The following is a 25,064-nucleotide window of genomic DNA, read 5'->3' as shown; positions in this document are numbered from 1 at the left end:
AGGATATAAAAAAAATTGAATATTTCCATGGAATTAAACTTTTCTTAATTAACATTATAACCTTATGTCATGGACATATTACTAAAAACACTTTTTTAATTTCTAGATTTCGCTGTCATAACAGCTGAAAACTGCCAAAAATGGCTGAGAACAGCTGTCAACAGCCAAAAGTATATATTGAAGATTAAATCATCCCGCCCTGGAAAAATTTTGATAAAAGTTTTGCCCCCAGCAAAAATGTGGTTGATTTAAGCAAAAAAATGACAACCCCCCCCCCCCCCTTTATTGATAAGAAGACCATTAATTTTATTTGGGGTTTCCCTCAAAGTTTTTACACAGATAGTGTTAATATTTATAGTAAATTATGACCTCAAATATTGTATTATATATGTATGCCATTTTGACTTTGTAAGATGTGACATGTCTAGGGTAGGTTTTTTCAAAAACATACTTTTGCTTTTATGTATGTTAAATTATACCAATAACCATATTTTAATTTTCAGTACCACCCACTTACCAGCTAGAACTGACTGAAAACAGCTGGGAGTGGCCAAGAGTATGATGAGTAGATAGGGCTTTTGATGTGTCTAAGGGTAGGTTTTTATGGGTGCTGAGCTCAAAAATACCACAAAAAATACCACAAATACCATATGGCAGCTTGCTAACGGCCGCAGCTCAGCTGGGAGAGGCCAAGAGTAGAATGAGTAGATAGGGCTTGTGACATGTCTCTTGGTAGGTTTTTAACAGTCTGTGTAACAGCCCCAGCTGCCAAATGGATGGACCTCCACTGTTTATAGTAGTATTTTTGAGCTCAGTACCAATAAAAACCTACCACTAGACATGTCACAAGCCCTATCTACTCTTCATACTCTTAGCCACTCCCGGACATTTTCAGCCAGTTCTAGCCATTTAGCAGCTGGTACAAGAAATTTTAAAAATGGATATTTAAAGCAAAAATATGTTTCAAAAAGTTGATTCCTATGTAATAAATGATAGTTTTGCCCTGAATATAGCCCAAAAACTGCTAAACGACTAAGCTGCCAGCTGTCAATTTTCCAAATTTTTGTTTCATTTTGGGAAAATAGATATACCAAGGATTTTTCATGCCAAGTTTTGTAATGAAATTCGAATTCTAAGTGCAATTTGCTCATTGATTACGAGATGGTTGCATTAACCCCCCCCCCCCCCCTTAAACTTGAGTTAATTCCTTTAATGATATTGATAGATATATGTTTATAACTTTTAATATATTTTACAATAGTGCTCAAAGTTAATGTTGGGAGGGATAAATATCCCAATCCTCTTTTTATAAAAAAATTTTAAAATGTAATAAATCTCTTATGAAAAGTAGTTTTGGTAAAATCTTAATAAAATCACCCTTGATTTTAGTTAAAGGGGGCTGTTAAAAGTCATAAGTGGGGTGTCAAAAAATTTAGTTGTATCTCTTGGTACAAGATACCACCTTATCATTAGTTAAATCTAATTTTTTATAAATTAAGTGAATCATTCTGTTAGACCAAGGGTAGAAACTCAGCAGATAGACAGACAGACAGGCAAGAAAAATTATCAAAGTTTGACTATAATAGACAATTAATTAGATAAAATCCAATAGAGAACCTGTGAATAATCAGACAGACGGAGGGATAGACAGACAGACGGACAGACAAACGGACAAACAGACAGACAGAAGGACAGGTAAATAGTAACAGACAGTCTTTGAGGCATTAATAAATTACAATTAGGCTATGCTAGATGATTCATTGAAATCCAAAAGAGAGGCAGTTAGACAGATAGACAGACAAGTGGTGGGACAGACAGACAAAAGGACAGACAGACAGAGGGACAGACAGATAAATGGGTACTGCCTAAGAACAGTTTTGCTGCTATATGAATCATTAAAACCCACAATAGAAAAGAAATTTACATTAGTTTCTTATTTTGATACTCAACGCCCCCCCCCCCTCCCCCACTCAAAGGGGTTTATTATTTCTTAAAATCAATAAGTGACTTCTCAAGAAATATGCTTTGACTAAAAATCAACCTAATTGTCAGTAAAAACGTCATATTTATGCATATTTACACAGTAAATAAATTTTAAAATTGTATTCTGTTGTAATGAATAACTTAAGGGGGTTGTATGAATTATCAAAAACCTAAAAAAAACTAATTTGGTTAAATTAGTCCAAGTAATGATTGATTTAGTACAGCACATATGAATATGTTGTCAATTTCCTATCAGAGCCCCTGTGCTTAGTTACTGTAAATCTATTCTATACTATGATCCTGGATTTAACAGGGGTGGTTTATTGCTTAAATCGATATATTATTATCTGGATGTACTCTGATAAAGTGATCCTCGTACTGGCTGAAATAACGGTACTCCCCAACCCCATACACCTCCTTTACTCCATCCATTCCCCTCCTACTGGAGGAACGAACTAACAAATATATGAGGTTAACAATCTAAATTGATGACTAATTTTCTACTGGCAATATATCCACGTATATCATATATCCATTATTGCGTAGTGTTTAACGACTAAATATAGACTGTAGGCCGCGGCAGGATTGCCTTGTAACTTTCACCTAAGTGTTTACGGAAATACCCTAGTATTAAGAGTATCAGCGCTGGTAATAATTTATACGGGTATGAATATTATAAATTATATACAATAACATTTTATTACTATACACATTAAACATAAATGTTTCATAAGATCTTACATTTTATTTTTAAAAAATTTTTAATTAGTAATAAAAATACGCCTTTGTCATAGGATTGGATGATAATATTTAATTAAAAGAAAACTGTTTTACCAAAAATAATATATCTTGACTGGGCCAGCTTTTTACCAACGTTGAAATAACATTCATGACTATTTTTAATGGACAAATAGTTTTTCTTCAAATTGAATATTCCTTAAAAAATTATTTAATTATTTTTTTAAAATGCTAAATTAAATTTAATAAAGCAGTAGTAAAAAATTCTTACGATATCCAAAAAGGGAGAAAAAAAGAGACATTTATTTCTTGGTATTGCAAATTTGCTTGCAAAATATTAGATTGTTATTGTGGTATAAAAGAACCTGAAGGGATTACAACAATAACAAAATTGTCTGGACACTAGGCATATTTGGAATTAGTAACAAGTGTGGATATTTTCAATAAAAATAATTGAAAAGTATTAATAAAAGTAATTTAAATAAAATGTAGTCATAAAAACTTTAATAAATAATTAATTTATATTAGTATTGGAGCTCTCACTTACAGACAAAGTTCGTGTGATTAAACGGTTAGTTCACCTGTTGTGTATTTTTTTTAATTTGCTTGCAAAACTTTCGCCAGTTATTCTTCTTTATTGTTATCAGCATACTCAAAAAGAAAATATATTTTAGCGGATAAATGGATGAAAGATTTTTTACATGTCCGTAAATTGCGGTGACCCCTTCTTTTACGCTTACGATTGTCTATAATCTAGATCAGACACCTAGATTTCAATACTTTGGTATTGGTTACAACTACCTTTAAACTCTTGCATTATTCCTTTTTAGTAGCGTAGCTACTCTATAATTCACTTTGTCCGTCAGTCCGTAACGCTATGGGGGAAGTAGGATTTACTCAGCTCCTATAAAAGATAAAAAGCTGAATTTTTTTGACAACATTCCCATCATTAAGGAGCACAATTAACTATAAAACGTCAATGGCGGTCGGACGGCTTTTTAGCAGGTTTTAGGCTATTTTTTATTTTCCACATTTTTTCTCATATCTTTGGTGTTTGTGGTCCGATTTTCAAATTTTTTTCAGTTAGATATATCAAAATTAAATTTTCCGTCGTTTGAAGAACCAACAATGACGGTCAGACTGCCTTTTTGCAGGTTTTTGGCTATTTTTATATTTTTTACATTTTCCCCCATATCTTTGGTGTTTATGGTCGTATTTTAAAACTTTTTTTCAGTTAAAGATATCAAAATCAAATTTCCCATTTTTGCAGGTTTTTGGCTATTTTTATATTTTTTACATTTTCCCCCATATCAATTTATGGTGTTTATGGACCGATTTTCAAAATTTTTTCAGTTAAAGATATCAAATTAAATTTCCGGTCATTTGAAGAAATCAACAATGACGGTCAGACTGCCTTTTTGCAGGTTTTTGGCTATTTTTATATTTTCTACATTTTCCCCCATATCTTTGGTGTTTATTAATCGATTTTCAAAATTTTTCAGTTAAAGATATCAAAATTAAATTTCCCGTCGTTTAAAGAAAACAACAATGACCGTCAGTCCCATCCACGAAATTTTGTGCTTCGCTACTTATGGATGTTGTTATCCTTGTTAAATTCTGATTTGAAATTATTATATTCACATAATAAAAATTAAAATACCATTACCTGCTAAATAAAAAGTTTACTGTAATACATCTATATTTAAAAATATTTAATTAGTTTGTAAAAACACCATTGTGAAATTTCCAATAAACCAAATGGCCAAAATAATTGTCGCAAAATTTTGTTTTTAAAAAGTTTTCCCAAAACAATTGCTACCTAACCCAAATATTCTGTAATACAAATTTATTAGAAGTAAACTATGGCTGGGCATATGAGTGCATTTCTATGTTCTCAAGTGTCAACCCGCGGCATTAGCTTGCATGGTTGCTGTCGGAGAGGTGTCGGGTTCGAGTCTTATCTACACCGCGTCATACAATAGACGTTGAAAATGGAACCTTTTACTGTTGTGTCTGACACATGACACTTATAGTGAAAGTAGGGAGAATGCCTTGGCCCATGAAGGCGCATTTCATTAATTTGCACAGTAAAGACTGTTAGACGAAGGTCGTGTAATCAAACGGTTGGTTGTCTTTTGGATGTTACTTTACCTTAGATCCTATAGTGGGCGTTAGAGTGTCGCATCTCATTACAGGCAGAAGACGCACTGTCTATTCTCTATTTTCAAATAAATTGAAGGAGAATTCCGGCCCAGAGAGGAAAAGGTAGCACCAGTGGCAAATACCTTTGATATTTCTAAGTTCCTTTTACCAAATGTGATCTCGGGCCTTTATTGAAGAGCAAAAATCGGAAGAATAGTTAAATCTTAAAAACCTCTATATTGTAAACAAAAATCATCCTTTTCATAATGTAATAGGAATATCTGCTTTATTGGATAAAAATCCACATAATTTCTACACTGGAATAACTGAAATGTTTATGAAAACATTTCAGTGGAATTGGCAAGGGAACTTTGCATAAGTTGAATACTTTATGGAGCACCATAGCCTACAGAGAATTTTATATTTTAAAATTCATGGATATTCTCTTTTATGCATTAAACTAAAATTAACTTAGATGTTACATAAAAAGTATTCATTATACAATGAACGCAATCAATTTTTTTAGAATACAGCATAAAATTTTCTCAGATTATTTGAAGAGGCATCGTGCTGTTATTTTAATGGTAATTCTTAACGTTGTACAATGAGATGATTTCATTACAAATCAAATTTAATCTTTACCACGATTGAGATAATATTAAATATACCACACGAGTACTTAAACTTTTCAAAACAAGAACATTATTTCACCACTGCATTGAGAAAAATTATTCGTTTTTCTGCATATTAGTTGTCAAATCACAACAATAAAAAAAACAATACTTAGAATTATAGTAATTTTTTAAACAATATCCTCTGCATGGTTTAATTTGGAAAGTTCTGATGACGAATTAGCAGACCTAATTGATAATCCTGTGTACGCCCTGCCTGAGCCCAACAGTTGGTTCTAAAGAAAAGAAGCACAAGACCGGCCTCTCTCTCTACCCTTCTAACAAAGTTTGGTCAATAACTGAGAAATAAGGCCAGTAGTTGATCACGTGATTAAATAACATTCATTTCTTTAAATAGTTCAATTCTTAAAAGTATGTCATTTCCTTTTGTAAACAGTATTTTGAGCTAAAAAGAAGGATTAAATTCAATTATAATTACTAGTTATTTTTTATCACAATTTTATACCAAATATTTTTCTTTCATAGTTTTTAAGGATTGTACTCGAAATGAAAATCCCTCGTCCACAAGTGAGTCACGTGACGTGTCCTCCTTCACCACAACCCAAGCAATGCCATTGAATTCTTATTTAATAATAACTTATAACTTGAGGGCCACGCGAGGCTATGCCTGCCCACAGCTAAAGGAGAGGGGTGTGGGGGCGGGGGAATTGGTTAGAGGTGGGATAAGTTATAACTTTTTTTGATTTGAAGGTCCTTTGATCATTCGGTTTCAGGGTGAGTCCTAGTGTGCACCACAGTAACCTGTCTACTTACACATACATACATCATGGTACGAGTTTTAAATTGTATTTTTAAAAATATAATGATCTATTGATAAAATCTTGGCAATTATCAATAAATATAAATGTTTGTCAAGTAAAAAGAAAATTAAACTCTATTACAGAAATAACATAGAAAATTTTTATTGAATGACAAATATTTATTAATTGACAAAAGTATCAGAATTGGGAATTGCTGCAAGTCTATCTCTCAGTCTGTGTGTTTGTGTGTTAAGATGTATACCGCGCCGGTCCAAAATATTTGCATTAATTTGTGTTCAATTTTTAAACTATAATAAGTAATTGTCAGACTGTGTTTAGTGCCCTAATAAAATGGGGAAAGATTTTACCGCTTTTGGCCTACCTATTCTATTGACGTCATTTTAGAGGGAATGAGAAAGGGAAGTGGGAAAGAAACCTTCTAAAAAGAGATGGGGTATATGGTATTTCCTGACGTCAATAGAATAGATAGGCCAAAAGCAGTGATATCTATCCCCATTTTCCTAGGGCACTATAGACACCTACTTGTCAGACTGATACCAGATTAATTATCATATTCTTTATTTTAGCGTAAGTGTTTTTCTATCCATATTGGCCAGGCTGGTTGCCAGATTTATTATTATATTCTTTATTTTAGCGTGAGTGTATCTCTATCCATATTGGCCAGGCTGGTTGCCAGATTTATTATTATATTCTTTATTTTAGCGTGAGTGTATCTCTATCCATATTGGCCAGGCTGGTTGCCAGATTGGTAACGCCTGTTGGGAACTTTACTGTCTGGAACATGGTAAGTCATATATCTGCTACGCTTACTATTAAGCTTTTTAGCCTCAAATTTAAGGGTTTCCCATATTTGGGTCAGGTTTAGACTTCCAGCAGATTTAAAAATATAAAAGATTAATTTTCCTGAGGCTTACAGGCAGCTGACGCGCAGCTGCCGTGCCCTGATTATTCGCCAAGCAAACTAATTATAAAAACAGTCAATATGTTGAATATCTAATGATATTTTAGTTCGTAAAATTGAGCAAACTAGCAATATTCAAATTTCCGTCTGACCTTTACCTTTATTATGATAAGCTGTTGACAAAAGTACAGTACTCTATAAGTCTACAGGTCCAATTCAATCAGTACAATTTTAAATGTTCTTTTAGTATATCAACCTACTTTAGAGGGACAGTAGATTCTGAATAGAAATGGATTATCAAAGTCAGACCCCAACTTGATTTTCCCGTATCGCTTCTAAGCCGATTAAAATCCGGGGGATTAGAACCGGTTCTCATCCATACTGAAAAATTATGTCTAACATCGTATTACATCCAGTTTTCTACGATCTACGATTCTAAGCATCTCGGGGCTAAAAAACTGGTTTTAATCTTGTAATTGTACATTTTATATCCGCGGAAAGCTGTTCATAATACAATGGGAGAAATAACTATTTCTCTCCTATCTTTTGACATATAAATACTTGCTTGTGTAGGAATCCAGCCTGACGGTCAGATGCCCTCCGACAAGACCATCGGAGCTGGTGATGATTCCTTCAACACCTTCTTCTCCGAGACCGGAGCTGGCAAGCATGTCCCGAGGGCTGTCTTTGTGGACTTGGAACCAACTGTTGTAGGTGAGCATTCATTTTGAGCTTTTGAGCTGTAATATGTATAAATCAGATATAAATTGGTAATTTGTTTTCTCGTATTCATTCGAATCCGGTGGATAGGAACCGGTTCTCATCCATACGAAAAAACTATGTCTAGCATCGTATTATATCCAGCTTTCTACGAGTATGAAAATGTACAATCATAAGATTAAAACCAGTTTTTTTAGCCAGTGCCTTTGGCACCTCGGGGCTAAAAAAACTAGTTTTATTCTTATATTTGTACATTCTATATCCGCGGAAAGCCGTTTATAATACGATGAGAGAAATAACTATTAATTTTCTTTTTTATTGAAAGTGGGGAGAGAGGTCTTTGGACATTTGAGTAAAACACTAGTGGGAGAAAGGGTTAAATAACTGTATCTCCCCATCGCTAACCTTGTGCAACCTTTCTATTGGGTCATTGAAAATCAACCAATTGTGTCGCACAGCCAAGTAGCAGAAAATAATTTGGAAGCAGACGAAAAATGTAATTGAAAAAGGAAGGGAGGTAGTTGTCTGTATATACATCTATACTATAGATATGTTCTTTGGACTTATGTAACATTTAATTGGCAAGCTAACAGAACTACTAAAGATCATAGAGAACTGAAGAAAAAAATTTAAGATTATTCACGAAACCTTTCGCATTGAATTTATCCAGAAAATGACTGCCCGTTTGATATATTTATTAGCTTTTATATTTTGAATATGTTATAATAATTTTGTAGATGAGGTTAGGACTGGAACCTATCGCCAGTTGTTCCACCCCGAGCAGCTGATCACCGGCAAGGAGGACGCGGCCAACAACTACGCGAGAGGCCACTACACTATCGGCAAGGAGATTGTTGACCTGGTGCTGGACCGTGTCCGCAAGCTGGCCGACATGTGCACAGGTCTCCAGGGATTCCTTATCTTCCACTCATTCGGCGGCGGCACTGGATCTGGGTTCACCTCCCTGCTGATGGAGCGTCTGTCTGTTGACTATGGAAAGAAGTCAAAGCTGGAGTTTTCCATCTATCCCGCCCCACAGGTATGACAAATATCCACTAAAGATGAACTATTTTGCCGTTTAGTTTACCCAAAATCAAAATAATATTTCACATGATATAATTATACCAAAATTATTACATATATAAGATAAATTTAAAAATCAAGAAAGAAATAATACATATTGTCTCTCTACTTTATTAAATAAAACACCTTCCTCCTTTTATATCATACACACCAGCATACATAAAGTAGAATTTTGTTTTTTTCTCGAAATAAACATAAAAATATAAAATTGTTTGGAGGAAGATACATTGGACTGTAGATTATACTATTTTTCCAAGTTTTAAAAACACGTTCTCTGATTCGTTGCTTTAAAATTTTTGGTTTTCTTTTATTAAATCTTGATTAGTCTGTTTAAACCAGCATTGTCAAAATAATGTTCAAATAATGATTTTAATTAACAGAAGAGTTAGATTTGTTTGTCATCATAGGGGATGTAAATCATTTTATAGTTCATTACCTAACCCTTTAGATCCTTGATAAAATTTATTAATTATGGGGGAGGCTTTTGGTCATGTAAAGAAGACAAACTTTTTCCAAAAAAGGACTGACATATCCTTCGTAAAGTTTGAACTCAAATATGTATGAGCTGGAATCGTTTTTAAGGTTTCCATAGAAGCGTCTTGGTATGCTTTACAAATAGCTCGACACGACATAGTGTCTCTGATATTTGTACTTTGTTTGTTTAAAGTTAAATTTTCAGACGTTTTCTCTTGCAAAGTACACTTACAAAGTACTTGAAATTTCAGAGATAGACCCTAGTTTATGTCGAGTTATTTGTAAAGCATTCAAAGATGCCTCGGTAAAACTTTGTCTTCTTTACATGATCCAAGGCTTTAGTTATATTATTTTGTTGTTTGCTTAGCATAATTGTTGCCATAATAGTTGTTTATTCAAATCACATTTTTGTGGGAATAGCATACAAAGTCTCAAATATGCTAATTCTATTGACTTTTCATTTCTTTACATATTCTTTAAATTTAAATTTTTCATTTTCTTGTTTATTATTCTAAACTTACAGTAAACACTTTAATATACAAATATTGGGAAAATTGTTTTATTCAAGAAAAGGTGTTTTGAAAATATTGTTTTGATCGATGAAAAAATTGCTTTAGTTTAGAGTAACTAAAAAAACAAAAAATCGAATTCTTGCTTTCTTTAGAAATAACACAACTTTTAAATAATTGTGTTTAAGGAATAGATCTATAGTATAGATATATATATACAGATAACTACCTCCCTCCCTTTTTCAATGACTTTTTTCGTCTGCTACCTAATGGTTTTCTGCTACTTGGCTGTGTTAATATAAACGACACTATTGGTTGATTTTCAATGACTCAATTGAGAGTTGGCACAATGACACTGCAATGTGGAGATACAGTTATTTAACCCCTTTTCCCTTTTGTGTTTTACTCTAATGTTTAAAGAATTTATTATTTTAAAAACGTTTATTTTATACTTTTCACTGAGATAATTTCTTGTTAATTTAGACTATCATCTTTTATTTTATAGAGTTATTGATTCTTATGACATTTGGGTACAATGTTATAAGGATAGCATCTCTATAACTATATCTTAAAATGGAAATGCGTTTACAAAAATCTTCTTGTATAAAAAACCATTTTGCGATACAGAATAAAATAAAAATTTGGATTAGATGATGTAATTAAAAGAACTAATAAATGTTATCATCCTTGTTTTTTTTTGAAAGATTGTCAGATGTAAGTGTGTTATTTATTCTGTGTATTAATGTGTATATAAATGTAAGAGGAGGTCAATTATAATTATCTGATTATCATGCACTCAAGTTATTATTATGTACGAGTGTAACTAAACCAATATAATATAATTATTATACACAATAAGAATTTGGGATCTATAAGGATAAGACAATTGATGATAAATTGATGTTCAATTATGACAAACCTTAGCCTTAGCAGGATCAACTCATTTAAGGCAGGCAAAAATTCATGAATAAATTGGTTTGTTGTCTGTAAATTCTAAAGAAATGATAAGTATAAAATAAAAATTACACTTTAAAAAAAAGGTTTGGTTTTGAATAAAAGGGGTTAAGAATCAGTGAAAATATTAATAAACCGTCCTTTAACCTACTAAATTGTAAAATTGGTATTTGCTATGAAGTAGTGAATTTTGATTGGTTGGTTTCTTAATTTGAATGTCGAAACGTTTTGTACAGAAGGGATAATTTGGTGTTATCTTTGGGGATGTACATCAATTTATCGGCAATTATCTTATCCCTTTAGATCTCTGGGTATTTCAGTATGAAATCTAAGAGTGCTTATCCCTAAATATTTGTAGATGAGTGAGCAATCTCTTGTAAGTTGTAACATGGCATTATTATTATGCTTCGTAAAAAGAATAGTTTCATTAAGTTCTATGGTTAGTGCGGGGGGAGTGGTTACGCTTGGTAGGGGGGAGGAGGGGGGGGGGGTGGAGTCCGGATGTATATTAAGTAACTCAACCCTGTAAGAAAACTCTATTAAACTTGGAAGATTTGTGTTGAATGCAAATTAAAATGTTTATGTCGACTCCAATGCATTTAATTAAATTGGTCGAGGGAGACACATTGGAATGTATAATTATATTGTACTGGTACAAAAAGTCTTTTATAAAATTTGGTTTCAAACTAGTAGTGTCTAAACTTTTCAACCAATTATTCTTCTCTACATATTGGATAATTATGTTTATCATTATTGAGTTTGTATATCAATTTATCGTTTATTGTCTTACCTCTTAAGATCTCTGGTTGTTACAAGAGCTAAAGATAGATATTTTGTTCATAATACTTGGCATTAAAGGCTTTTTATATTCTATCTACATTATTTTGATACTGACGTCGCCACTATGTTGATATAATGACAGCACCAAAGTTAACAGGGAATGTTCTACATAAAACTGTGGGGGGAATATTTATATTTACATTGCTTTACTTTAACTTTTATTAGAAAAGTAAAGTTTTATGTAGGTAATTACCTAATTTCTTACTAAATTGTCCGAGTCCCCAGCCTATAAAAGAATTTACTTTAAGTATTCAGGGATCAAAATAGATAAGACAGTTAATTGACGATAAATCGATGTACACACACAATGAGAATGTATAAAATAACCCCCCTTGTAGATTATCATTGTCGGTTGAAACGTTTGAACACTACTAGTTTAGAACCAACCAATCACAATTCAATAAAGTGCCCAAGGTTTTTGGCAACGATAACGATGTTATAAAAGTTTTGGTGCCAACGTGATTTGATTTACAGTTCCTACCTTCCTGCTCTTATTAAGGCACACTTTTGTTTAGGGGGGGGGGGGGATTGGTTCAAAGTTTTCTAGGGGTTGAAACATCGAAAAGTTCTACAATCTAGGCAGCCGTATTGAGATCTTACAGGTTACACAAACATTTCTTGCTACTGCATTTTTATTTCACTTTTAAACATTCTCTAAATATATGTGCATTCATGTAGCTTTAACCGATACATTAACACACACAAACAAGGAATAAGTAAATTTTTTTTTATAAATCTGTACTTATTGTATTTCATTCTTTAGAGTTATTAGATATATATTATTTACTGCTTCTTTGTCATGCACAAGACGTAAAAAATATAAACAGTCGCAACAAATTGCCATGAACAGTTAATATTTGTAGATAAAAGCATACAATTAAATTGTAGGTTTTTCGTAATCTGTAGGATATGGTCGTCTTTAAAAGAGTTATATTTCTTTTATTAAATGAAGAACCAGCTAATAATTTGTTCATTATAAGCATATTACCACAGAAAACTAAGATTTAGAACCCCTTTTTTGGCCTGTTTAAAGTTCCATTTATTCCATACACACAAACACAAATACAGCAACCAAGAGTTAGGGAAAGAATCACCAACTGTGGACCATCTAAAACCCCCCTTTTTCCCCAATAACTTGAATTGTTTAAAAACTGTGTCAAATGATAAAAACCTCATATGGTTCCATAACCCTGCAGGGTTGTATTAAATTATTAAATCCTACTTAAATGTTTAAAACGGCCCTGGAGACATTGAATATTGGACTTTAAATTTTACTGCATCTTCAAAATTTATAAAAAAATTTCTCATTTGTTGGTTAAAAATCTTTGGTGGCGTTATTGAATCTTGATTGGGTAACACAAAATTGAAGGGTCCAAACTTTTCCCTTCATAATTTGAATCTATAGAAGGCTAATTATGTTTATCATAATTGGGGTTTACATCAATTTATTATCTTATATCTAAAGATCCGTGTGTTAGAATACCATTTTTGAAATAAAAAATCAAGGGTGGAGGTAGGGGAGTTGTTACACATGGTGATATGGGGGAATTATCCTAGTGGGGGAAAGGGTTCCGATATTGGGTACAAGATTTATTATCTGTAATATTTGCATAGTTCAACCATTTACTTTTCTTTTATGGTACCACACTAACATGCCCAGGGAAAGAGGGAAAGAGGGAACGATGGGGTTGTATGGAAATTTTCCCGTCATTGTCCATTTCCACCCTGGCTTGATACACTACAGTGCAGTTATAACCATTATTTTCTTTTAAACACATTCATATTTAGTTGTAAAGCATCTCTTTAAGTGATCTTTTCCCTCATCTACTACGGATGAATTAACTTATTTTTTTAACTCATATTTACTATGTATTTTTCATTCAATGATTTAAAGATTTAATTGATTTTCCTGTATCACTTCGAGACCGATTAATATCCGGTGGATTAGAACCGATTCTCAGCCATACTGAAAAATGATGTCTAGCATCGTATTATAAAAAAAACTGGTTTAAATCTGATAATTGTACATTTTATATCCGCTGAAAACTGTTCATAATACGACGCGAGAAATAACTATTCTACGTTCATATATTCAATAATTTTCAAAAAAGGTTTCTAAAACTATTTTCTTTTTGTAATTTTCATTTTTGTACAAACTTGGGGTTGCGTGAATATGGTAAATGTGAAAAAATTTAAGAATTCTAATACACATAGTTTAAGAAAAATACTTTTACATATCATATGTTCTTCATGTGTCTTCATATCTTTTTATTTTCAAAATACATTGTTTTGTTTCCTAAACCTGTCTAGACATTTACTAAAGTTTAAGACATATTTCTCATAAGAAATTATTATCATTTTAAGCTAAATAATAGAACCTTACAAATGCGGTATTTTCTCTTTAGAATTGTGGATCCAGAAAGGTGAGAGTTTTTAAGGAAAAAATCATTAGCTTTCTTTTAATGACCTTCTGACCAAGTACTACAGATACTTTTGATTTCTTATTGAGAAAATTAATGCTTTCAAAGAATATTGAAATTTCTATATCTATTTTGAAACTAATTTGTTATTTTTTTTGTTTCGTTTGAAAGAAAAATTTTTTTAGATAATGTTTTTGGTATATCTTGATCCACAGCTCTGGCATTTTTTACTGCGGCAGTTTGCGTTGAATTGAATGCTTGGGTGGCTTTAATATTCTTGGGGATATTAATATTGACACAATCAAACATGGAATCAAAATGAAATATCCGGAGTTGTGTGTGAGTGTGTGTGTCACCACATTAGCACACTTTTTCTTGCATACAAATGTTAAACTTATTTGTTAGGTCACAATAATCGAGGGGGGAGGGGACTTTTTTAAAAAAATTTGTAGAAATGAAACTTAACTGGCTGAAGCAAAAAGAACTTTTCAAAATAAATAAATTGATTCTAATGTGGTTATCCTTGTGATGTTGTGATATATAACAAGAATGACAACATTTAAAAAAAGTGGTAGGAAAAACGAACATTAACACTTAAAGAGTGTCAGAACATAATATGTAAATAATATTAATTTGTATGTCCGAAAGTATTGTATATAAATATGTTGCAAAATTGTTTAAATACAATACTGTTTGTAAAAAGTGACAATAGTAAACTTCATGTGTCTGTGGATAAATATCTATAATAAAATTTTAAAAATTTAAATAAAGGAAAAATTTTATATTTTGCAGTAACAAGCCCGACTTGATAGAGTTAACTAGCTGTGAACATGAAATAAAAATATCTGCATTCACAATTTCTTTACATTCTTGACAAATCTTTACATACAAATTCAATTTATATGCATCAAACATAAGTTTTCAATATGTGCATACATTTTATACATTTTCTTCTGTAATTCTTTTACATTGTTGATTATGTTGAAGTCAATGTTGAAGTCAATGTTATTATGTCATTGGATGATGTACATGTCATGACATTTAAAGCTAAATCTAACATCAATTAAGATTAGATTACTGATTTACCTACCTAACTCCGTCCTTAGTATTTTGGATGTCATCATCAGTAATTTGATAAACCTTTTTATGACCTTTTCATTGTAACTCACGCGCTCCTTTTTTTTGTATGAATTGGTGAAATTGATATTTTACACAATTTAATGATATAATTATTATAGGTAGCAACAGCTGTGGTTGAGCCATACAACTCCATCTTGACAACCCACACCACCCTTGAGCACTCGGACTGCGCTTTCATGGTTGACAACGAGGCTATTTACGACATCTGCCGTAGGAACCTCGATATTGAGAGGCCAACTTACACCAACTTGAACAGGTTGATTGGCCAGATTGTGTCCTCCATCACTGCCTCCCTAAGGTTCGACGGTGCCCTGAACGTTGACTTGACCGAGTTCCAGACCAATTTGGTGCCCTACCCCAGGATTCACTTCCCTCTTGCTGTGTACGCTCCCGTAATCAGCGCTGAGAAAGCTTACCACGAGCAACTTACTGTTGGTGAGATCACCAACGCTTGCTTTGAGCCAGCCAATCAGATGGTGAAGTGTGACCCTCGTCATGGCAAGTACATGGCCTGCTGCATGCTCTACAGAGGAGATGTTGTCCCCAAGGATGTGAACGCTGCCATCGCCACCATCAAGACCAAGAGGACCATCCAGTTTGTTGACTGGTGTCCAACTGGTTTCAAGGTTGGTATCAATTACCAGCCTCCCACTGTGGTGCCAGGTGGTGATCTTGCCAAGGTGCCCAGGTGTGTCTGTATGTTGTCCAACACCACCGCCATCGCCGAGGCCTGGGCCAGGCTTGATCATAAGTTTGATCTGATGTACGCCAAGAGAGCCTTTGTTCACTGGTATGTCGGAGAGGGTATGGAGGAGGGAGAGTTCTCTGAGGCCAGGGAGGATCTGGCTGCTCTGGAGAAGGACTATGAAGAGGTTGGTATTGACAGTCTCGAGGATGGCGAGGGAGAGGAGGGTGGAGAGGAATATTAAGAATTTTATCCATGCTAATATCATAACAGATTTCCCTGTAAATAAACAGTTGCAAGTAAATATTTGTTTTTCTTATTACATATTAATTTTATCATTGTACTACTAATTTTTTACTGTATTCCATGTTTTATTTATCATATATTTTCTAAAGTATAAATTCTAATTGAAAACAACTTAATAAGGTAAATATTACTATTTTAAAAAACATTTGCTAGAAAAAAAAGACAAAAGATAAAATAAACTACATATTATTAATATGAATTATAAATGGTTTGATTTTAACATTAAGTAATAATTTCTAGTGTCTGTTTGATGTATCAAGTTTTACTTTCCCTTGAGCATGACAGACAGAACATGCGAGTAATAGATTAAATTTCCATTTTGTAAGCTGAATTTTATAATCACAATAATTCAGCCGTATATATCAAATAGCAGTCGAATAATTATCATTTATTCTTTAAGACGGACAAAAATAGATAGTTATAGAGAAGCCTCGGTACTAATAAAAGGGTTAATAAATTGTAAATTTAGTCATTTACCATCCAATTTTTATCTAAATGATAAGAAAATTGAACGCTGTTTCCTAGAGAAGGAAATACCGAGTCAGTGAGGCCAAAAAAGCATACTTGTAGAGATGATGGTAAGCATATAAAAACAAGGATGACAACATCCATAAAAGCGAAGCACTGAAACGGTAGGACAAACGGACATTAACACTTGTATAGTGTTAGAACTTAATTATCATAATATAAATTTACTAGTGGCTACGCCCCCTTCCCTAGAAGCCTCTAGGGGCACTTGAGGTAGGAGGGGGAAGAGTCGACCTGATCCCAATATAAATTTGAGTCTCAACAGAATAAAAAATATTTTTTTTTCTTGGGGGGGGGGGGGGGAGTTGGTGAAGACACCCTCCCCAAAAATAGTTTAAAACCTTCCCAGTACCTATACAAAGCTTCACTGTAAAGGAGAACAATATTGGTTCAGCGGTTAGCGAGATCCTTCAGGACAGACAAAAAACACTTACTACTTTATATAATAGGATAAGAGTCAAAGCAAAATTGTAAGTAAATTTGTTGAAAAACTGCTTGATACAGGATAATTTTTATGGACATACTTAAATTTTTAGGACTTGATAATAGAGTTGCTTCGCTTATTACATTATACTTTGTTGTCCCAGGAATCAATATACCAAAAATCAGATCAATCCGATGATTAGATCACATAAAAAATGTTTAAAATGGACGTACGGACATTTTGGTAATGATTACAGAGTTGCTACGCTTTCTATATCGTACCTACTACTAAAGGAATCACCAGCCAAAATTTGAAATCGATAGGACAATTCTAACATGCCTAAATTAACGGAAAAAGCAATCCGTTACGGACGTACGGACGGACCGACCCTAATTATAGAAAAGCTTCGCTTTTAAAAATTCTCAAGTAAAAATATGTTGTATACTTAAGATTTGAAGAAAGAAGAAGTAGTAAGAAACAAGATGTATAAATCAACAGCCAGATAAAGAGGTTTATCGGAATCTTCTCAAATATTTGGTCAAAAACACTAGTCTTTGGAACATATAATCTTTATATAAAAGTAACAGGAAGTCTTTTTAAAAAAACTAAAATTGTAAGTTGGGGTGTCCCCCCATCTCATGTGTCTCTAGGGGAGTAGCCGCTAGTACTTTAAAAACTAACAGGATGCCTCCTTATGTTCTTAATATCTAGGAAACTTCAGAGGCTAGATATACACAGGTACTAATTCTTAAGGGGGGTAGAGATGGGAGAGGACATACGATGGTAAAAAGTTTACTAAAAATGACGACATTTTAAAGTATGAATGCATGACAAATTAAAGTATGAATGCATGACAAAATCAAATTCTGGCTACCTGGGGTAAGTGGGGGTAAAGGTTGATTTTTATTTTAGTTTTGAAAAGGAATGAAAAAAAGACTTTTTTTATTAGCGATTATCTTTCAATCTTTCCCTAGACCTATAGGAAGCTAAAATGTAATTAAGAACCTTATCAGTTCAGTGGTTAGCAAGATCCTTCGCTACACATAAATATTCTTTGACTTTTTATAGGAGGAGTAATTGTGGATGATATTGCTCACTAGAGGCTTCACTGGACAAGACTTTTACAACCCAACTATTGTACTATTATCTAATGTACCTGTACCAGGAGAACAGACGAATAACCAGGTAAAAAAAAACGGTTATTTGAAATGAAACAAACCTGTTCTAATGAAAAGGATGTCATATTCTTAATTAGTATCATCAGGGATCTCAAGGGACAAGACAATAGTCGATATATAGAGGTAAATCCCAATTGATGATAAACAAACTTACCCCTTGTGATATTTATAATTATGGACTGTAAGTTTTAGACAATGCTCATTTGAAACAATCATTTCGGGAAATAAAAAAAAAATATCCAACCAACTTTAAGTACCAGTGTAATTTACTTCCTAATGCTCCTTACCTCCCTTGGTATAATAATTAAAAACAAAAATATAATTTGGCTGTTTCTTAATAGATTTTGAGAATCTATGTTCCTAACTCTCATTTGTAATACCAATGTGTATGTATAAATCAGTGTGGTATTTGTATGGATCTTTATTTAGTTGTACAGTTAATATAATACTTATTGGTTAAGTTAGAATCTATGAATAATATTACCAATGAGTATCTACCCTATAAATTACTTTGTTCGTCTGTACATTAAGAACGCCCATAGCGAAATTGAAAACTAGAATTTTCTCAGATATGAGATATGGTTTGAAAATTTCTTGTGGAGAATCCTCTGATTAATAAACATGAACTATTTCTGTTTATTCGTTCATCTGTTAATGGTGCTGCTTATAGTATTTCTAAAGAATACAATGACCTACTCAACAGCATGATTTTGGTAAATTGTTAAAATTTCCCTATTTTTAGAAGTTATCGTAATCTTAAGCTGAAGACACAAAATAACTAACTACGTTATATATCAGAAATAGTGGCGCCAATAGCATCTAGGGACTCTGTAGTCAAGAAAAACATCCAAAGACTTTAAAAATATACATCTCTGGCACCTATGTGAAAATTCCATAAAATTGAGAACCAATCGGCTCAGTAATCATCGAAATCTTTATCTTCCGACAAATTAGCAGACAGATTAACAGCACAAGTAAATCAAAATCGTCTCTAACTCCCCACTGGAGTATATAGGACCCAGAAAACTTGTGTTGAGGATTGATTTCCAATACACGGCCAATTTCATGTACCCATCAGGGATACAGGGGGTCGGACAATTCAATTTTGCCGAGTTATAGCCGAAGATAAACATTTTTATGATAATTAAGAAACCAATCTATTATAAAAAAAACTTTTATTTGATAAATGGATGTAGAATATACCTGTATATGGTCAATTTAGGTTGCTAACATGGAACTGACGATATTAAGTTCTTTCATTCAGAAGGTGGATGATGTAAAGGGGGTGGAAGTAGAATTGTTATTTGAGCCCGCTGCGTGTTTTACTTTTAAGAGAACATGAAAATCTGGTGTAATAATACATCCATTATTTAACCATTAAATATCTGTCCTAGCTATGTCTGGTATTGTAAAAAAATAGGAAACGGCATTGTAAAATCACGTCTTCTTAATTTCTCAAGATATTAAATTTTATACCTATTGTCCTATCCCTGAATTTTTGTTTTACCCCTTGGGAGGGAGGGGATATGGACTGAAAATTACACTGTTACCCAAAGATACATTATCTTATTCATTGTCTTAAAAACGTATGGTGCTTTTATTGAATTTCGATTGGTTGGTTACAGTCAAGTAGTGTCCTGAATTTTCAACCAATAATTCCAAACTACATAAGGGATAATTTTGTTAATCATCATTAGAGATGTGTATCAACTTAACGTTCATTGTCTTATCCCTTTAGATCCCTGATGCCCCCACAAGCCACACACACTCACACACACCCACACCCACACACAAATACCAATCATAAGAATTTTATTATTTCTCCAATGTTTTTTATTACCAGCTTATACGATTATCTTTATATGATTTCTCATAGATATAAAACAGATAAATATTGTATATCTTTGTATTATAAGTTGCGGAGCTTCTCTAAAACAATGATTGTCTGTCCGCTCAGCTGTGGGGGATTAAATGTACTCTTGAAGTTTCTTTCAAAAAGCATCTTCTATAAATTATTTTGTCCATCTATCCATCTCTAACTTTTAGATTAAAAGAGTGGCTGCATGCTGTATGAAACTAGCTTCTGATATTTGTGATGATTCCTCTGATAATTGTATATGTCCAGCCATAAATAGTTTTGTCCAAGAACTACTCTGAAAAAATAATACTCTGTAATTAAATTTTTCTGACCTAAATTTAATAAAGTTTAATCTTATTTCAATGAAGGTAGAATATACGTGGATATTATGACAGGGGAAATTGTCGTCAATTTGGGTTGCTGTTTCCCCTTTCATTTATTGGTCAGTTGTTCAACCAGCGGGATGGGAGGTGATGGGGTAATAAGGGGAAGGGATGCGCATTGCGGAGATCGTTATTTTAGCCCGCTGCAAGTTTCACCTACATGATAATCTGGTGTAAAATCCAAGTAATAATAAAGCCCTTCCTATTTTTATGCTTTCATATTTATTATATTCATCCTTGTGTTTTTTAAAACATTTATTTCTGAAATATTTGTGTTCCAGTAACAGTTAGGGAGTTGAATCCATTTTTATAGAAGCAGAAATATAATCTATGATTATGGTTTGGACCCTCTAAAACTGTAATCTACCCTTCCACTTTCCCCTCTCTTGGTGAAGATATCTTCAACGCCGATACGATTTTTAAAATATAAGATTCCACTTTTGTCTCTCTTGTTGAAGATATCTTCACCAAGATAGGCAAAAGTGGAATCTTAAATTTCAAAAATCGTATCGGCGTTGAAGATATATTCACCAAGAGAGGGGAAAGTGGAATCTTACATTTCAAAAATCGTATCGGCGTTGAAGATATCTTCACCAAGAGAAGGGAAAGTAGAATCTTACATTTCAAAAATCGTATCGGCGTTGAAGATATCTTCACCAAGAGAGGGGAAAGTGGAAAGGTAGATTACAGTTTTAGAGGGTCCAAACCATTATCATCGATTATATTTCTGCTTCTATAAAAATGGATTCAACTCCCTAACTGAGTAATGTCCAAATTTCTCCCCCCCCCCCCCACTCTGCAATAATAACATCAAGTTTTTACATCATTTAATTTTATATCTGTAATTTCAGGAGTTGCTTTTGGTAGAATAAATGGATCATGGAAAGAAAACAAAGTAGTGGGTTTTGTCGTATTTTCACAGTAGCTTTTATTATGTTATCTAGGTTAGGTAAATTAAGAGCCCACCACAGGAGCTAAAAATAGGAGAAATGCTACTATGAAAATACGATGAAACCCGCTACTTCGTTTTCTTTCCATGATCCGAATAACTTATTTTGCTATTGTTATAATCCAACAATCCACCCTCTCATATCATTGACTTTTAAGTGATATTTTCTCTGAGACCATATCGAACCTAACCTAAAAAATGGACCAATTACATCTGTTTTTTTGGTCGATAGTGATATTTAATTAATTTTAAATAAGTAGCGGATACGCCCCTAGGTGCTCGGTATACAAAGCAGAGAGGGCTCTAAAAATAGCATAAAACCATTATATGTGAAGATTTCTTAAAAGAGAGAATCGGTACAATAGTTTTTGAGATCTTAAGTTTCAGACAAGTACCCTTATTACTTTTAGGATTATTGGAATAATATACTTAATGTTAAGTAACCTAGCTGTATATGTTTGAGAAAACGTGCTTCCGACCTTCCGCCTCCCCGCTCCAACTCACTAACCATGTGGGACTCTTCAGTGCTTAACCTAACCTTAATTAAGCATCAAAAATACTTTTTTTGTTTGCCGCACATAAGTCGCCTTTTGAACCCGAACGGGTACTTTAAAAGTTTTACTGAACGGACGCATTGTCATGGACATCTACTTAGCGTCGATTTATCCGTACTGCATACAGTTGGCTAATATACAGCTGCCGAGCCCTGGTAAATGTGTAACATGTATTAAATATATATGTATAATATTAAATATATATATATATAATATACATGGATGGAAGAATAATACTTACCAAGTGCCCAACTTTGCCCCATCTAAGGACAATATAAAAGTTTCAACAGGCCAAACTTTTCTAATACTTTACATAAAGTGGCCTCTTTAAACAGGATTTAAGCCTGAATATAGTGGGGATGGAAATAGTTTACATCATTTATATTTTATTTTATTAAAAGTAGAACAGGGATGACAGAATCCATTTGAAGGAGAAACCTAGAATAATACCAGTGAAGTGGAGATTGACAATTATTTTTTAAGTCCTTCATTCTATAAATGTTATTCAGCATTTCAATATGCAAATTAGCTGGAAAAAAATAGATTAAGTCCAGTTAATTATGACTATTTTGCATTATTAATTGTTACAGAAATCTTTATACAAATTTTGTAATTTTTTCAAAGTTTCAACACGCCAAAATTGGAGTTTAGAGATATTATTAGAACTGACGGACAAACCCCAAATATAAAAAGCTTTGCTCTTAATAATGCACATTTCAATAATATAATGATAATAATTTGAATTGCATCATGAATTGCAACTCATCTAATACTGACATCATATCTAGATTAGCTTTGTATCTAGCTCTAGCTCTTCAAGGTTATTTTAACACTGACAGATAATAAATGCAATGTGTCACAAAAATTTATTCATCTTTAATTGATTTATAATCAAGAGCCAATACTGGAAAAAATGTTAAAACTAAAAACAATGCAAATTTGACATTTGCAACGTATTTGACAAAAATACTAAAAATTACACACTGAATGGTTTCTGCTTGTTTTTACCGAATCCTGAACTGTGCGAAATTATTTTAAAACATTTTTTATAATACCAGGGATTCTACTTCCACGATGATAATAACAAAATTACCCCTTCTCTAGATTAAAATTACAGGTTTAATTGTATGTACACTACCAGTTTTGAAATAAACCAACCAAAAATCAGAAAGAGTATCCGAAGTTTCTGAGCTAACGAATAAGATAAAGTGGTTATAATAGTTTGGGTACCAGTGTAATCAACAGTCAAGTATCCACTCACTCTCTGCATTGCATAATACTTACTTCACTAAAGTTTGAATATTAGTAATATCCTGCAACCTAGGAATCAAAACTTGACCTTCAAATTCAAATCTCAAATTGACAAAGTATGAAATATGACACTTATATAGGATAATGTTTCGTAATCTTTCATTCCAAGATGTAATGTTGCCATAAACCAGGGTGGGAGGGGATATTAGATTGTAAAATCTGTTGGTACCCAACGTTAGCTTTCTGTACTTCAAATAATCTTAATTGAATTGTATAGACTTCGAGTTTGAATTTTTCAACAAATAATTATAATCTACAGAAGGGTTATTTGTTTGTCGTAATTGTGTACTTACGTCAATTTATCATCCATGGTTTTATCCCTTTATCCATGGTAAACAATTCAGCATTCTTGATTATAATGGACGTTGTTACATCTTAAAGCATGAATCATGGTACTTTTTATTTTTAACCAGTATTGAAAGTTTAAGAAAAAACAAACAATTTTCCAGTATGACCTCGAATGCGGTTAATTTCTCGATGCATTTTTCTGAGCCTTACTTGTATCAAAGACAATTGTCCACAAAAACTTAAATCTTAGAAAAATTCCTTTTTTATTTTCTTATCTAAGGACAATTGAATAAACTGCGATATTAAGATGCTGTATAATAGGTTAATTATCTATAAAACAGACTTTCTTGTAATAGTTAAAGATTTGCTACGCTTTCAAAATAATACACCAATGCTAATTTGAATTGTGCCTATAAGATCAGTCTAGAAATTTGTAGGAACAGCGAACAACGACATTTGTAGAATTTCCCAATGTCCATGTTTTTGGGACAAACTAATATATATCCTATTATATAAAGTAGTAAGGTTTTATTGTCTGAAGCTTGGGATCTCAATAACTACTAAAACCATTGGGTTCTCTATTTTAGGTAGGCTTGACATAGGTTCTGTGATTGTTTTAAAACCAGTTTTAATCTTATAATTGTACATCTAATATCCGGCGATACGATTCGAGAAATAACTATTCTAGACACTTTTTGTCTCTTCGAATACAAATTCCCTAAATGTTTGGGGCGAAGCTGCTAGTATAATAATAATGTTATTTAGAACACACCTGCTCAATTTTGAAAGATCTAATCAAAGATGGTATTCAGAGTTATGTGTATGTATTGAAAGTGCCTAATCAACCAAATAAAATGCTAATATATTTACATACAATTAGAAGTGGTTGCAGCTAACAATAATAGTGCTAATAAAGTTAATTTTGACTTAATTTTTTAATTGTTAATTGTTTTATCCAAAAAATTATAATCCCTATTATAGAGCAACAACCTTCGATATAAAAAATATTATATAAATAAATATATAAAATATCAGCCCTCATCCATCCTTTCCCCATCTTTACTAGTTTTGTGAGTAAAATAGGTTTCTAAATTGTTTTACCAATAGCCGCCATAATTTGCCAATCTTCTTTCTGATGGGTTTTCAAAAAGATAGACAGCCGCCAATAATTAGATATAATTTTGTTTTTTGAAACAATAATTTTTTTTGATGACTGGCATTTCAGCTGGTCCATTACTGAAAA

General features: G+C 32.7%; 1 protein-coding gene across 1 annotated transcript; it reads left to right on the top strand.

Annotated features, from left to right (window-relative positions):
- Positions 1-6,195: 6,195 nt before the first annotated feature.
- LOC145316513 (tubulin alpha-1A chain-like) lies at positions 6,196-16,346 on the top strand. The gene is made up of 5 exons (XM_080157087.1): positions 6,196-6,324; positions 7,019-7,100; positions 7,791-7,931; positions 8,675-8,976; positions 15,456-16,346. The coding sequence occupies exons 1-5, from the start codon at positions 6,322-6,324 to the stop codon at positions 16,284-16,286; spliced, it is 1,359 nt and encodes a 452-aa protein (XP_080013213.1). The 5' UTR covers positions 6,196-6,321; the 3' UTR covers positions 16,287-16,346.
- The last annotated feature ends 8,718 nt before the right edge of the window (positions 16,347-25,064 follow it).

Source organism: Acartia tonsa, chromosome 4, assembly GCF_053477335.1.
Source record: "Acartia tonsa isolate MP-2025a chromosome 4, ASM5347733v1, whole genome shotgun sequence".
In the NCBI taxonomy this organism is placed as follows: domain Eukaryota; kingdom Metazoa; phylum Arthropoda; class Copepoda; order Calanoida; family Acartiidae; genus Acartia; species Acartia tonsa.
This window is presented reverse-complemented; position numbering and strand designations above follow the sequence as displayed.